The following is a 14,270-nucleotide window of genomic DNA, read 5'->3' on the forward strand; positions in this document are numbered from 1 at the left end:
CTATCTTGGCAGTTTTTTCTCTATGCACATATATTTACATGTTTCATTAAAATTTCATTACAATTTTAAAAATCATAGAAGCCTACCTCACAAGTTGGGAAACACTGCTATCACTCCCACCAAAAAGTCCATAATGCAGAATTTTATTTAGGGAGAAACTTAGATATTCTCTGTGCTGGATAGGCTAATATTACAATGCTCTTTTTGAAATAAGAAGTTATGCAACATAACAAGTCCTCAGTAGATTGTGCAAAGATAGAGAAAAGAGTACGCAAGAATTTGATTTTTAGAGAAGTGCAGGGAGATTTCTCCATTCCCAGCGCTGAGTGCAAATGTGTTTCCTGGCGTTTGTAACCACAAACGCTGAATGTGCATTTGGCAGTGCGAGCCATGGCTCTTCCTATTCAGCAGGCGGTTCCTGTGCATCATTGGTGGAGTGGACTGATACCGGTGATCCATTCGGTCAGTGCCAACTGAGCTCAGAACCCTGGTGACTGAGAGTAGGCATTTGCTGAAGTCTTTGGGATTCAAGGCACAGATGGTAAGCATGACCTTGACAGCAATAGCAATATGCTTTAACTAACCAAACCTGTTCAATTCATTTCTCTCTCTTTCTTTGTTGTAGTTGTTGTTAGTTGCCGTCAAGTTGATTCCGACTCATGGTGACTCTGTGTATGTCAGAGCAGACCTGTGCTCCATAGGATTTTCTAGGCTGTAACCTTTTGGAAGCAGATTGCCAAGCTTTTCTTCCTAGGAACCACTGGGTGAGTTTGAACCACCAACATTTTGGTTAGTAGTCCAACGCTTAACTATTTGTACCACCCAGGGCCAAATGCTCAAAGCATTTAATTTCGTTTTAAGCTACAGAAGGAATAAATCAACAGTAATAGGATTCATATGTTGTAAAAAGTGAAAATGAAAACAAACCAGGAAACAAATGAGTAATTCTTTTCCTAAGACGAATTTCTAGCCCCTGCTTAAGTCTCCACACCCACCTCTTTTCTGCTACTTCTGCCTACACTCATCTTCCCATTCGAAACTTGAAAGCACTTGAGTCCAAACTACATTTAGTATGCTTTAAAAAAAAAACTGGCCAGTGTTTCTCCTGCTCTTACACTCACTGTCACAGAACAATTACAAGAGCACCATACTTCACTGTGAAACAGAAACAAAAAAAACACAAACTTCTTTTAAAAAGGCGTCTTCGATTCACCAAGGAAAGGGCAACTGGATTGCTCAGTCAGGTACTGTCAGGAGAGAGAATGAGATTTAAGTGGGTCTTAAAGCCAGATATTAAAAATACGGCTTATATTTATTTAAAGCTTATGTACCTCTCCATTAAAAACCATTGCCATCGAGTCGATTTCAACTCATAAGGAGGTATAAAAGCCTTAACATTGAGGAATGTGGGTTTGGTGACTGGCTGAATTTGCCTGTATAGAAACCTTTAGAGGTAGTTAACTTGTGTACCAGAGTTTCATCACTTTCCTCTGAATTGATGTTTAAATGTACATTGAGTCCAAGAGGTGCGTTTGGGTTTACTGTGAGACAAAATAAAGTACTTTGAAAATATTTTTTCACACTGCAGAAAGGAAACAAATTCTTGTTGCTGGGACTGTTAGCATTACAGAAGGTCAGAGCTGAAAGGATTGGGGGAACTACTTAATTCCTCCAACCCCTGAATTACTGATGAGAACTTGGTATCTAGAGGGAGAAGGGAAGGAAACCACTGTTTACAGGGCACCTGTTAGGTGACAGGGTCTTTAAGTACATTATCTCAGTTAATCCTTACAACCCTGGTGTAGAGAGGTGGAATGTGTAGCCAAGAGAAAGTAAATAACTTGCCCCAGGTCACACAGCTAATTGTCTACAGAACTAGGACAGAACCCGGGTCTCCTGTAACTTAGTTTAGTGCTCCTGCCACTTAAGAAACAATATGTTAGATTTTCTATGTAATACTAATATTAACAACAATATGTTAGATTACTGGGGTCTGTTGGAGATATAATCACCTTCTAGGCTACAGTCTTTTTGCTAGAATGGAAGACAACTAACAGCCACAGAGCATCTCTGTACCAGCTGCTTTCACATTTAATCCTCACAACAGTTCTAAGAAGTGGGTATTATTCACATCAGTGTTTCTCATAAAGAAAGCAAGACTCAGAATGTTAAGTAACTAGTCCGGGATTACCTATCTAATAAACTGCTGAGGGAGGATTGGAATTCAGATCTGCCATGTCAAAGCCACACACATCTTCCACTTCCATGTGCTGCCTCCCTGCTCCCAATTATACCCTTCCCCTTACTTCCTCTGCGAGATGTGGGAATAGCTCCATACACGTGGGCTGCACGGGTCCTTAGGAGCTTTAGTTCTCTGAGGAGTTCACGTACCGTTTGTAAGAAAATGCCCTTTTTCGAATTAGTTCTAGATATTGTTTTCCAAAGTGCAAATATACAGAAAGGACTTCTTCCACCCAATTCATAATTATTTACTGGACAGCTTGCTGGGGTAGGAGGGGGTAGGGGGGTACTCATAGCAACTTGGAGAGCAAACTGGTCATAGCCCTGAACTTCAGGCCAATGGGTGACTGAAAGTGGACTACATGAGCTCCAGTATATGGGGTGATTTTATTCCCAAGAGCAGTTAATAACTATTTAATCGGCTCTCACTTGTTCTCGTCACAGATTTTTCTCTGTAAGTAGGATGAATACTTTTAGCATCTAAACTGAATATGAATTTTCAGTATCTTCAAAATCAGCTGAAATTCCATTGCCTGATGTTCCATGCAGCAGTTTTAATTGATTATTTTAACAAAGTGACTGGATGGTCAAATCTGGGACCAGTTTATTCTGTTTACTTGTGAATATAGGGAACTTCTTGGCTTCTTCCTCTATCTTCTTCCGCCTTTCCTCTGTTCTCATTTAAAATCACACCCGGTCAGATTTCTCCCAGACTTGCCCCTTTTGGGAGAGGAGTGAAGAGGGAGGGAAGAAAAGTCATTAGCTGCTTGTCTTAGGCTGGGTTCTCTAGAGAAGCAAAACCAGTAAATATGTATTTATATATATATAGAGAGAGAGATTTATATTAAGGAACTGGCCCATGCAGTTGCAGAAGCTGGAATGTCCCAAGTCCATGCGTCAGGATGGAGGCTTCTCCTGATTCACGTAGCTGCTGGGGCTAGCAAAACCAAGATTGGCAGGTCAGAGGGCAGGGCTCTTGCTCACAGGCTGCAAAGATCGATGAATCCCAAGATCAGCAGGCAAGACTGCAGGTAAGCTGTCAGCTCAAGTCCCAAGAACAAGAGGTCAGATGAATAGGAGCCAGCTGCAGGATCCAGCTCGAGGGAAAAGCCCCCGAGCCTTGCCAGAATGTCTGTTTATATTCGATGCAGGCCACATGCCCAAGGAAACTCCCTTTCAATTGATTGGCTACTCATAGCAGAAACCATCATGGGGGTGATCATATATTGAATCTCAACAGGGAAGTGATCACAATATTACACGACCGCCAAAACACTGAGAATCATGGCCCAGCCAAGTTGACACACAATCTTAACCATCACACTGCTATTTACTGAGTCATTTCTGTGTCCCAGTCACAACCCCTTGACTAGGCCTCCCAGCTTGAATTTGAACCAAATCCTGACACTAAAACATAGGCCCTTGCTCATGCTCCTGTGCTGACTGCCTCTTGTTTTCAGGCTGTTCCCCCACTGCCCCTTCCCTGTGCTGCTTCCTCTGCCTAGAAATGGCCTTTCACTTCCACTGCCTGGTGAACTTTGCTTTCCTTCCAGTACAACTCAAAAGACACCTCTTCCATGAAAAATTAACCAACCCTCCTGGGTAGTTCCCCTAAGACACTGACTTTCAAAATTTATTTACCTCAACCCACAATGCCAAATACATTTTATATCACTACCCAGTGCCAGGATACATAAATATTCAAAACAAAACTTTCATGAAATAATACAGTGCATTCTGATAGTTTCATTTAATTTTTAAAAATATGTTGATGGTGACCCACTTAAATTGCCAAAGGTAATAAATATACACAATAATAAAAATGCATACATGAAAGTGCTCACTGAGCAATGTTTATGATTACTCTGTGAGTATAACAGCTTTGCTGATTCTGTAAGTCCTCGTAGTGAATTTTTGAACTTGAGGATGGTCTTAAGAACTTCTTAAACTTGCACCCACTCACATAGCTCCCTCTTTTGGCCTCTTTCCACCCTGTGATTCCATTTCTTTCCCTTTTTCTATCAGTCAATAATGTCATTTCTAAATATAGGCTTTGTGTCTTCATCTTGACACTGGGGCAGTATATGTGTGTATAGGGGGAGGAACTGGGGGAGGATAATGGCTCAGTGGTAAGTGCTCAGTTGCAAACAGAGGTCGAACCCACCAGTTGCTCCACGGGAGAAAGAAGTGGCAGTCTGCTTCCGTAAAGATTACAGCCTTGGAAACTCTATAGGACAGTTCTACTCTGTCCTATAGGGTCTCCATGAGTCAGAATAGACATGATGGCAATGGAGTTGGTTTTGGGTAATCTGATTTATCTGTTTCAGGGATAGACATAGATGGAGCACTCATAGATAGGCCATGCATTAGGCTTCTGGGAACCTGCTTTTCCGCACAGAGGATAAAGAAAGAAAGAGGAAGTTGTTTCCTCACTGTCTGTCTTGGGGGGATGAAAAGTCAGGACTATATCAAAAACAAAAAACCAAACCCATTCCCGTCGAGTTGATTCTGACTCATAGAGACCCTATAGGACAGGGTAGAACTGCCCCACAGGGTTTCCAAGGAGCGCCTGGTGGACTTGAACTGCCGATCTTTTGGTTAGCAGCTGTAGCTCTTAACCACCATGCCCCCAGGATTTCCAGGACTATACCAGGACCTAGAAATCTGCGTCTTATCTTGAAAACATCACTTTGAACATTCGTCTGGTTCCATTATGGCTCCCCGTTTCCCAAAGAATAGAGTACAAATGCCTCATCTTGGCAGTCGAGGCTTTCTATAGCTTTCCCCCTTTGTATCCTGGCACCGTAACTTCTCTTGCTCTTTCTTCAGTTACTTATATTCCTTGCCTTCTTACCTTTGCTCCTCTTCTTTCTCTCACCTGGAAGCCTCATCCACTCCTACCCCAGCCAAACCACCTGGCCTCATCTTACCTTTTGTTAAAGGCCTTGCTCGTGTGCTATCTCTTCCATGAAAACTTCCTCCCTGGATGATTCTAGTTCATATTGCTCTTACCTTTTCTGGAACAATTAGAGAGAACTTACCCTCTGCACCACTCATTTTGACACTTACTCATATCATCTTTTACTATTTAGTGCAAGTTTCCCTCTGAACAGCAACAATGTAAAGAAACTTTGAAAAGAAATGCACAGTTCAAGTTGAGCATAGATTAGAGCTCTAGGCTGGGGTCTCAAGACCTGGGTTCTCTTTTGGGTTTGGCCATAAATAGCCAGCAGCTTTGCACAAACTCTTAACTGCTTCGGGCTGTTATCTCCTCAACTATAAAAAGAGGAGCCTTAAATGGATAATCTCTCCAGTCCCTTCTGATAGTTTCTGGTTCTGTTTTGCTAGTTGTACAGAAAGAAGAGGACATTACTGGGATCATCTTTGACCTGCCCATTTGGAAACTATTTTTCAGAACAAGTAAGTATATTAGAAAAAACGTCTGCGTGATTATATAATGTCCTATATAATCCTAAATAGTGTCCTAAATGCTAATGGTATTGAATGAGAAATCGACTCATTCCTTCTCTTGATTAGTTATATATGGAATTCCCAATATATACTCTTGTTTTGGAAATTCAGTTACAAACATGGCAGCCCATGATAAAAGGCAGAACCAGAGATACAATAGAACCTACACAACGAATGGCCAGGTGTGTGTCATAAACTGTTGGTCACCTGCCGTCATCTATTCAGCCATAACCTCCCAACCAGACAACAGAGAGCTACACTTGTCAAGATCATTGCGAGGAAACAGTGTATAAATCTTATAAGTGGCAAGCAAACTGTAGATCACTTTGATGACTGGCTGTAGACCTGTGCCATCCAATCCAGTGGCCCCTAGCCACATGTGGTTTTTTAAATTTGAATTTAAATAAATTAAAATTAAATCAAATTAAAAACTCACTTCCACAGTTATACTAGCCATGTTTCAAGTTCTGAACAGACACATGTGACTAATGGCTACCGTATTATGCAGTGCATATCTAGAGAATGTTCATCATTGCAGAAAGTTCTATTGCACAGTGCTGTTCTAGGACAAAGATATTCTGATAAGGATGTATACTGAATGAATGAATAAGCAGCATCATTGTCCCCTGACTACTTGATAAGGGAAACATATGGTGGTCCAGATGCTTGAAGATGTCTCATGGTTAATAATAAAAAATACCTTCCAGTTACATAGCAGTGCACTTTCCAAATTTTGAAACTTTTTCATGTACATGACTAAAGCGACTTTATTCAAACTTTATCATGAGCCTTTGAAGTAGTCAGAGAGAATATCATGACCCTCACTTTACAGCTGAAGAAATGTAACCTCGAAAAGACTAGTCCTGTGACCTTGCACAGGTCTCTAGACTTTCTGAGGCTATACTACTTCAGTTGTGAAATGAGGATCATGACTAGACACAGACTTAGAAGTCATCTCCATAGACAGAATGTAAAAGCTGAGAGAATAGATAAGACCCCAGAAGGAGAGAGCTGGGACTCCCTGACAGGACATGTAGATGGGGTCGTGGAACATTTCCACTGAGGTTAGGAGTTGATATCTGCAATGTAGAGAAAGGCAAGCTGGGGTAGCATCCTGGGGGTTGGAGCGCTGAGGGTGCATTTCAGACCACAGAGGTCTTGGGACTTTTGGGAGAAGCACATTAGCTCTCCAGAAGCAATCAGTTAAGAAATATGTGAAAGCCAGGAGCTAAAGCAAAGGACAAAAACTAGTACAGGCAGTGCCTAAGAATGAGAAGCCAGGGAGACATTCTTCCGGGCTGACAGGGACTGCCTGCGTACAGTGTGGTCTGCATTTACAGTTAGACCCTGCAGAGCTAGACACAAAAATGACGTGGCTTCCCCCCACAGACACATCCAAACTCCCTGAGGGACTGAATTGCTGGGCGGAGGGCTGTGGGGACCATGGTCTCGGGGAACATCTAGCTCAATTGGCATGACACAGCTTATAAAGACAATGCTCTACATTCTACCTTGGTGAGTAGTGTCTGGGGTCTTAAAAGCCTGTGAGCGGCCATCTAAGATACTCCACTGGTCTCATCCCTTCGGGAGCAAGGGAGAATGAAGAGAACAGGATACAAGGAAAAGATTAGTCCAAAGGACTAATTGTCCACAGCTACCAAGGCCTCCACCGGACTGAGTCCAGTACAGCTAGATGGTGCCCGGCTACCACCACTGACTGCTCTGACCAGGATCACAACACAGGGTTCTGGACAGAGCTGGAGAAAGATGTAGAGCATAATTCTAACTCACAAAAAAAAAGACCAGATTTACTGGCTTAAAGAAGACTGGAGAAACCCCGAGAGTATGGCTCCCAGACACCCTTTTAGCTCAGTGGTGAAGTTACCTCCGAGGTTCACGGTTCAGCCTGGGAGTGGACAGCCCCGTAAAACCAAATGAGACTAACAAGGTACAGGAGTCCAGTGACAAGGGCCAGAAAGCAGAAGGGGACAAGGAACCTGGTGATAGGGAACCCAAGGTTGAGTAAGGATATTGTTGATGTGTTGTGAGATTGTTAACCATTGTCATAGGGCAACATTTGTAGTACCTGTTAAATGAGAAACTATTTTGTTCTGTAAGCCTTCATCTTAAGTGAGAATAACAGCACAATTGGAAGAGCGTAGTCAATATCACTGAACTGTGCATGTAGAAATTTTTGAAATGGTGTATCTTCGGCTATGTGTATTTTCACCAAAAAAAAAAAAAAAGAGGTTGAGAAGTTAAGGGTTGATATGTTGTGGGGTTGTTAACCAATGTTATAAAACAACATGTGTACTTCTGTTTCATGAGAAACTATTTGTTCTCTAAGCCTTCACCTGAAGTACAATAAAATAAATAAAAAAAAATGACACGGCTTCCCCAGTAACCAGGGGAGGTTAGAGAGCTTAGACTGTATGCAGACAAATGTTTTGCAGTAACACTCTTCAGAAAAGACTGAAGTCTGTGGGAGATAAAATGTGCTTTCCCTTGAGTAGAGGCAGCAGAATAATGGCTAAAAAAATAGCTAACATATTTTGAGCTATTACTTTGTATGAATTACAATACATGAATTCTTATAACAGCTTCATAAGTTAAATGCTATTTTATCCTCTATCTTAGTTTCCTAGGGCTTTCATAACAAAGTACCACAAAGTAGGTAGCTTTAAGGAACATAGATTTATTTCCTTGCAATTCTAGAGGCTGGACATTCAAATCAAGGTCTTGGCTGTGTCAATTCTTTCTCTGAGCCTCTCTTCCAGTTTCTGTAGGCAGTTAGCAATCCTTGACATTCCTATGCAGTTTATAGATGGATCTTCTTCCAGAGACACATGGCATCTATTTCTTCCCTGAAGCCTCTCTCTTTAAAAAAACTGAATGGATTAGGATTAGGACCCACCCGACTCCAGTGCAATTTCATTTGACTTAACTGATGGCATCTGGAAAGAAAAATCCTATTTCCCCAAACAAGGTCTTATTCCCCAGTGCAGGGATTAAGACCTCATCATATTTTGGGGGACACAATTCAATCCATAGCGTCCCCATTTTACAGATTAGAAACCAGTGGCATGCTGGAGCTGGCTCTTACAGTTTGTTACATTTTCAGGATTTTTGTTAGACAGTTGACATCACATTTTAGCTTGAAATCAGCCATGGTGGGAATATTTACACAATGAAAATTGGTAAATGCAGCAAATTAGGGCCTTTATCTCCAAAGAGCCAGTTTGTTAAACATTTACCGGCACATCATTGAAATAGGCTCAAGGAGGTTTAGTAATATGCCAAGGTAACATGATGGTAGCAATTGGCAGGACCCAGGTCATGTCATTCCTTCAAAGCCTGCAATCTTAACCACTATTACCTCACTTGGGACCATTTTATAGTGGGGATAAGATTACTCATCTTACTTTATCACCAAAGCAAAACCATCTTGCTCACCATGGACTCTGAGGGGCTTTGCAGAGCTTTCCCTGATGGCCTGAAGTCAAGCATTTCACATCTTCAGTAACTCAAGATGGGTCCAAAGGGAACAAAAATACGTGGCTCTAACACTCTGGCAACAGATGCTGATATACAAATTATATATATATATATTTTTTTCCCTCCCTCAGTGAATTTTGTAAAGGAAAATAGTCAAAACCTCATTCAAAGGATGGGAATGACTGTTATAAAGCAAATTGTGGATGATCTATTTGTATTGAATGTTCTGAATTATGAAGAAGTAAACATCATTTGCTGTGAGAAGGTCGAGCAGGATGCTGCAAGAGGAACCATTCATATGATTTTAAAGAAGGGTTCAGAGGCCTGTAACCTCTTTCTTAAATCTCTTGAGAAGTGGAACTATCCTCTATTTAAGGACTTAAATAGACAAAGTAAGTATCAATTTGCTTGCATCTGTTCCTACAAATAGAATAAACCATGAAGAAGGTCCATAAGCCCCATGACAGAGCTCCTGCTTTCCTCCCTCTCCAAACCACCTAGCAGAGGGCTGTGGTTCATGCTAATGAAAAGCTCAGACTCTCTCACGGAAAACTGCCATTAGATCACTTGTGGTGAAGCCAAATAAGTAACTTTAGCTAGAGAATGATTTAATACAGTCTCGCTTCAAAATAAAACTGGACCATAAATGCGCTAAGTAAGGTAAATGCTGTCGTGGTGCTCAACGTTCCTCAGTCTAATGAGGATTATCTTTGGGTGAATGGCCCAGCTAACACCTACTCCATGACTCCATACATCATGGAGCCTGACAAACTCAAGGAGAATGATTCTGCTTTTCATAAAATATTAAGTTAGTTTTTATTTTTTTTAGTTAGTAAATTATGCCAAGACAAATTTGAATCAAAGGTAAGGTTTGACCTGCTGAAAGTTACCCTTAACCACCATTCTTAGCCATACCCCTCACTTTTGTAAACCCAAACACAGGTTCCTCCCATCTCTAACCAACTGCTCTAAGATTTGATGGTAGAGAGGAGGAAATAGAAAGCAAAAGAGGAAGGAGAGTAGAAGGTGACAGGAAAAACCAGGAGGAGATATTTGGAACCCTTGTGCCAGCTCAGAACCAGGGAAGGAAATTAAAGTCACTAATGGGGGATTTCTAAGCATCACTCCCCTTCTTCCTCCTAAACTCTAGGTTCTGAGGAGACACAAGTTTGGATCCTCTTTAACATCATCTCTTTGTAACAGGTTTTTTTGATCAGATGTCAGAAGATGACTTAGACAATTTGGCACAAGATTTAAAGAAGTTATACCATACCCCATCTTTTCTGAACTTCTATCCCCTGGGTGAGGATATTGACATCATTTTTAATTTGAAAAGCACCTTCACAGAACCTGTTCTGTGGAGGAAGGACCAACACCATCATCGCGTGGAGCAGCTGACCCTGAGTGGTCTGCTGGAGGCCCTTCAGAGCCCCTGCCTCATTGAAGGGGAATCAGGCAAAGGGAAATCCACTCTGCTCCAGCGAATCGCCATGCTCTGGGCCTCTGGAAAGTGCAGGGCTTTGGCCAAGTTCAAATTTGTCTTCTTCCTCCGACTGAGCAGGGCCCAGGGTGGACTCTTTGAAACCTTGTGTGATCAACTGCTGGATATGCCTGACAAGATCTTGAAGTGGACTTTCAGGGCCACACTGCTAAGGCTACAGCAAAGTGTTCTTTTTCTCCTTGATGGCTACAATGAATTCAAACCTCAGAAATGCCCAGAAATTGAAGCCCTGATTAAGGAAAATCACCGCTTCAAGAATATGGTCATTGTCACTACCACCACTGAGTGCCTGAGGCACATCAGGCAGTTTGGCGCTCTGACTGTCGAGGTGGGAGATATGACAGAGGACAGTGCCCAGACTCTCATCCAGGAAGTGCTGATAAAGGAGCTTGCTGAAGGCTTGTTGATGCAGATGAAGAAATCCAGCAGTTTGAGGAAACTGATGAAGACCCCTCTCTTTGTGGTCATCACTTGTGCAATCCAGATGGGGGAGACTGAGTTCCACGCTAGCACACAAACAACGCTGTTCCATACTTTTTATGATCTGCTGATACATAAAAACAAGCATAAACATAAAGGCATAGCTGCAAGTGAATTTACTTGGAGCCTCAAACACTGCGGAGATCTAGCTCTGGAAGGTGTGTTCTGCCACAGGTTTGATTTCAAACCTGAGGATTTGTCCAGCGTGAATGAGGATGTACTACTGACAACTGGACTTCTTTGTAAATACACAGCTCAAAGGTTCAAGCCAAAGTATAAATTCTTTCATAAATCATTCCAGGAGTACATAGCAGGACGAAGACTCAGCAGTTTGTTGACATCTCATGAGCCACAGGAGGTGACCAAAGGGAATGGTTACCTGCAGAAAATGGCTTCCATTTCAGACATTACATCCATGTATAGTAACCTGCTCCTGTACACGTGTGGCTCATCTACCGAAGCCACCAGGATTGTTATGAAACATCTTGCAACAGTGTATCAACATGGCAGCCTCCTTGGGCTTTGCATTGCCAAGAGGCCTCTCTGGAGACAGGAATCTATGCAAAATGTGAAAAACACCAATGAGCAAGAAATTTTGAAAGCCATAAACATAAACTCCTTTGCAGAGTGTGGCATCAATTTATTCCATGAAAGTATGTCCAAATCAGCACTAAGCAAAGAATTTGAAGCTTTCTTTCGTGGTAAAAGCTTATATATTAACTCAGAGAACATTCCTGGTTACTTATTTGACTTTTTTGAACACTTGCCTAATTGTGCAAGTGCTCTGGACTTCATTAAATTGGACTTCTATGGAAAAGCTGTGGCTGCATGGGACAAGACTGTAGAAGACCCCAGCAGGACCCACACAGGAGAGTCCTCAGAAACCTACATTCCCAGCAGGGCTGTGTCTTTGTTCTTCAATTGGAAGCAGGAATTCAAGACTCTGGATGTCACACTCCGAGATTTCAACAAGTTGAGTAAGCAAGATATCAAATATCTGGGGAAGATATTCAGCTCCGCCACAAGCCTCAGACTGCACATTAAGAGATGTGCTGGCATGGCTGGACGCCTCAGTTCTGTACTCAGCACCTGTAAGAACATTCATTCTCTCATGGTTGACGCCAGTCCACTAACCATAGAAGACGAGCAGCACATCACGTCTGTGACAAACCTGAAAACCTTGACCGTTCACGATCTGCAGACTCAGCGACTGGCAGGTATTGTAAGCATCAGTAGTTTAAGCTGTAAGGAAGTCTGGCTAGATACTGTGGAAAAATTAGATATCATATAGTTTTGTTTTAAATTTCCTAATAGTTTCTAGTAAGGTCTCTGTGTGGCACAGTTAAGTCTCAACTACTAGCCAAAAGGTTGACAGTTTGAACCCACCCAGAGGTGCCTCAGAAGACAGGCCTGGCAATCTGCTTCTGAAAGGTCACAGCCTTGAAAACTCTATAGAGCAGTTCTACTCTACGCATAGTGGGTCTCTATGAGTTGGAATTGATCCAATGGCAACTAACAACTATAGTTTCTAGGAGGTGCCAGGACTTGGAAGGGGGAGATGGGAGAGCTGGGGAGGGAGGCCCATGTTGGGGGAAGGCTATCAGATTGGAAGGTCCTAAGGAAAATTCCCAGGGCTGGAATTATAGCCTGATTGAAAAGCACTAAAGTGGATTAAGCTTGTCTCCAGGAAACTCTCTCCCTTTTTGGCATCTCCATCTCCACCCAACACCAACTGGTTTCCTGCCAAGTGACACCCCATCCCCCAAGTCTTGGAAGAAATCCAGCCTGTAAACCAATCACCTGCAGGAGCTAGTGGCTAATTGTGTTACTAGATTCTCATCTGGGAAGTTGTAGAACATAACCAGCCCCACCCCTACCCCAAATAGCTGCATTTTGAAAAAGATTTCAGGAACAGGCTTTGTCTAAGATGAAAACATTTCAGACTTCAGACTCAGATAGGTGGGGGCAATCTTCCTGGATAAAGGAGAGTCTTCCCCAAATTCCAAATAACACTAAAGGCAAGTGTCTGCCCCACCTGTGCAGACCAGAGTTCATGCTCTCTCAGAGCCAGGGACACTGTGTGGGGGGAAAGCTTTGGGTGCAGGAGCCTTGCTCTGCTTAACTGTAGTAGCAATCCCAGCTTAGTTTTCATTCACAAGCGATCTCCCACCCTGATCTGCCTCACTTGTCCCCTTGCAGAGGAACTTTTCTATGACTGTAGAAATCTAACAATCTAGATTATTTTGTAGAGATAATTTCAACCTCCTGCTCAATGCAGGAATCCCTTCTGTAAGATTCTGGATAGTCACCCAGACTTCATTAGAGTACAAATGGTTTACGTGCTCAGCTGCTAGCTGAAAGATTGGCAGGTTGAGACCACTCAGAGATGTCTTGAAGAAAGACCTGGAGATTTGCTTCTGAAAAATCAGCCATTGAAAACCCTATGGAGCCCACTTCTATCTGATAGATGTAGGGTCACCATGAGTTAAGGTTGATTCTATGGCAGCTGGATTTTTGTGTTAGAAAGCTCACCATCTCCTGTTGATGGCTATTCCTTTATACTGATCTTGCAGGTTGAATGTGACCTACATGTGCTTAGATTCTTTTTGAAATGGTTGCCAATATTTTGTGCTTAACATTTTTCCGCCCAGGATTCTGAGTTTCAGAATCACCTTAAGGTGTCAGGCGTGTCTGGGCCTCTGCTTTCCTCCTCGATTTTTTTAATTTTTCTTCATTGTACTTTAGATGAAGGTTTACAGAGCGAATTAGTTTCTCATTTAACAATTAATACACATATTGTTTTGTGACATTCGTTGTCAACCCCACGACATATCAACACTCTCCTTTTCTTGACCTTGGGTTCCCCATTACCAGCTTTCCTGTCCCCTCCTGTCTTCTCATCCTTGCATCTGGGCTGGTGTGCCCATTTAATCTCATTTTGTTTTATGGGCCCCGTCTAATCTATTTGGTTGAAGGGCGAACCTCAGGAGTGACTTCAGTACTGAGCTAAAAGGGTGTCCAGGGGCCATATCTCGGGGTTTCTCCAGTCTCTTTCAGACCAGTAAATCTGGGTTTTTTTTTT

General features: G+C 42.3%; 1 protein-coding gene across 13 annotated transcripts in view; it reads left to right on the forward strand.

Annotated features, from left to right (window-relative positions):
- Positions 1–351: 351 nt before the first annotated feature.
- NLRC4 (NLR family CARD domain containing 4) overlaps positions 352–14,270 on the forward strand; it is a 152,353-nt gene continuing 138,434 nt past the window's right edge. For 11 of the 13 annotated variants that reach the window (XM_023736339.1, XM_023736300.1, XM_023736309.1 and 8 more), the window contains exons 1-4: positions 707–764; positions 5,590–5,661; positions 9,339–9,599; positions 10,411–12,405. In XM_023736339.1, coding sequence (XP_023592107.1) covers position 5,661; positions 9,339–9,599; positions 10,411–12,405 — 2,257 coding nt within the window. In that variant the 5' untranslated portion in view covers positions 707–764; positions 5,590–5,660. Of the gene's footprint in view, positions 542–706; positions 790–5,589; positions 5,662–9,338; positions 9,600–10,410; positions 12,406–14,270 lie in introns of those variants that run through there. The other 2 variants (XM_023736286.1, XM_023736291.1) reach the window with 2 other exon arrangements.

This window comes from Trichechus manatus, unplaced genomic scaffold, assembly GCF_000243295.1.
Source record: "Trichechus manatus latirostris isolate Lorelei unplaced genomic scaffold, TriManLat1.0 scaffold00005, whole genome shotgun sequence".
Taxonomy (NCBI): Eukaryota; Metazoa; Chordata; class Mammalia; order Sirenia; family Trichechidae; genus Trichechus; species Trichechus manatus.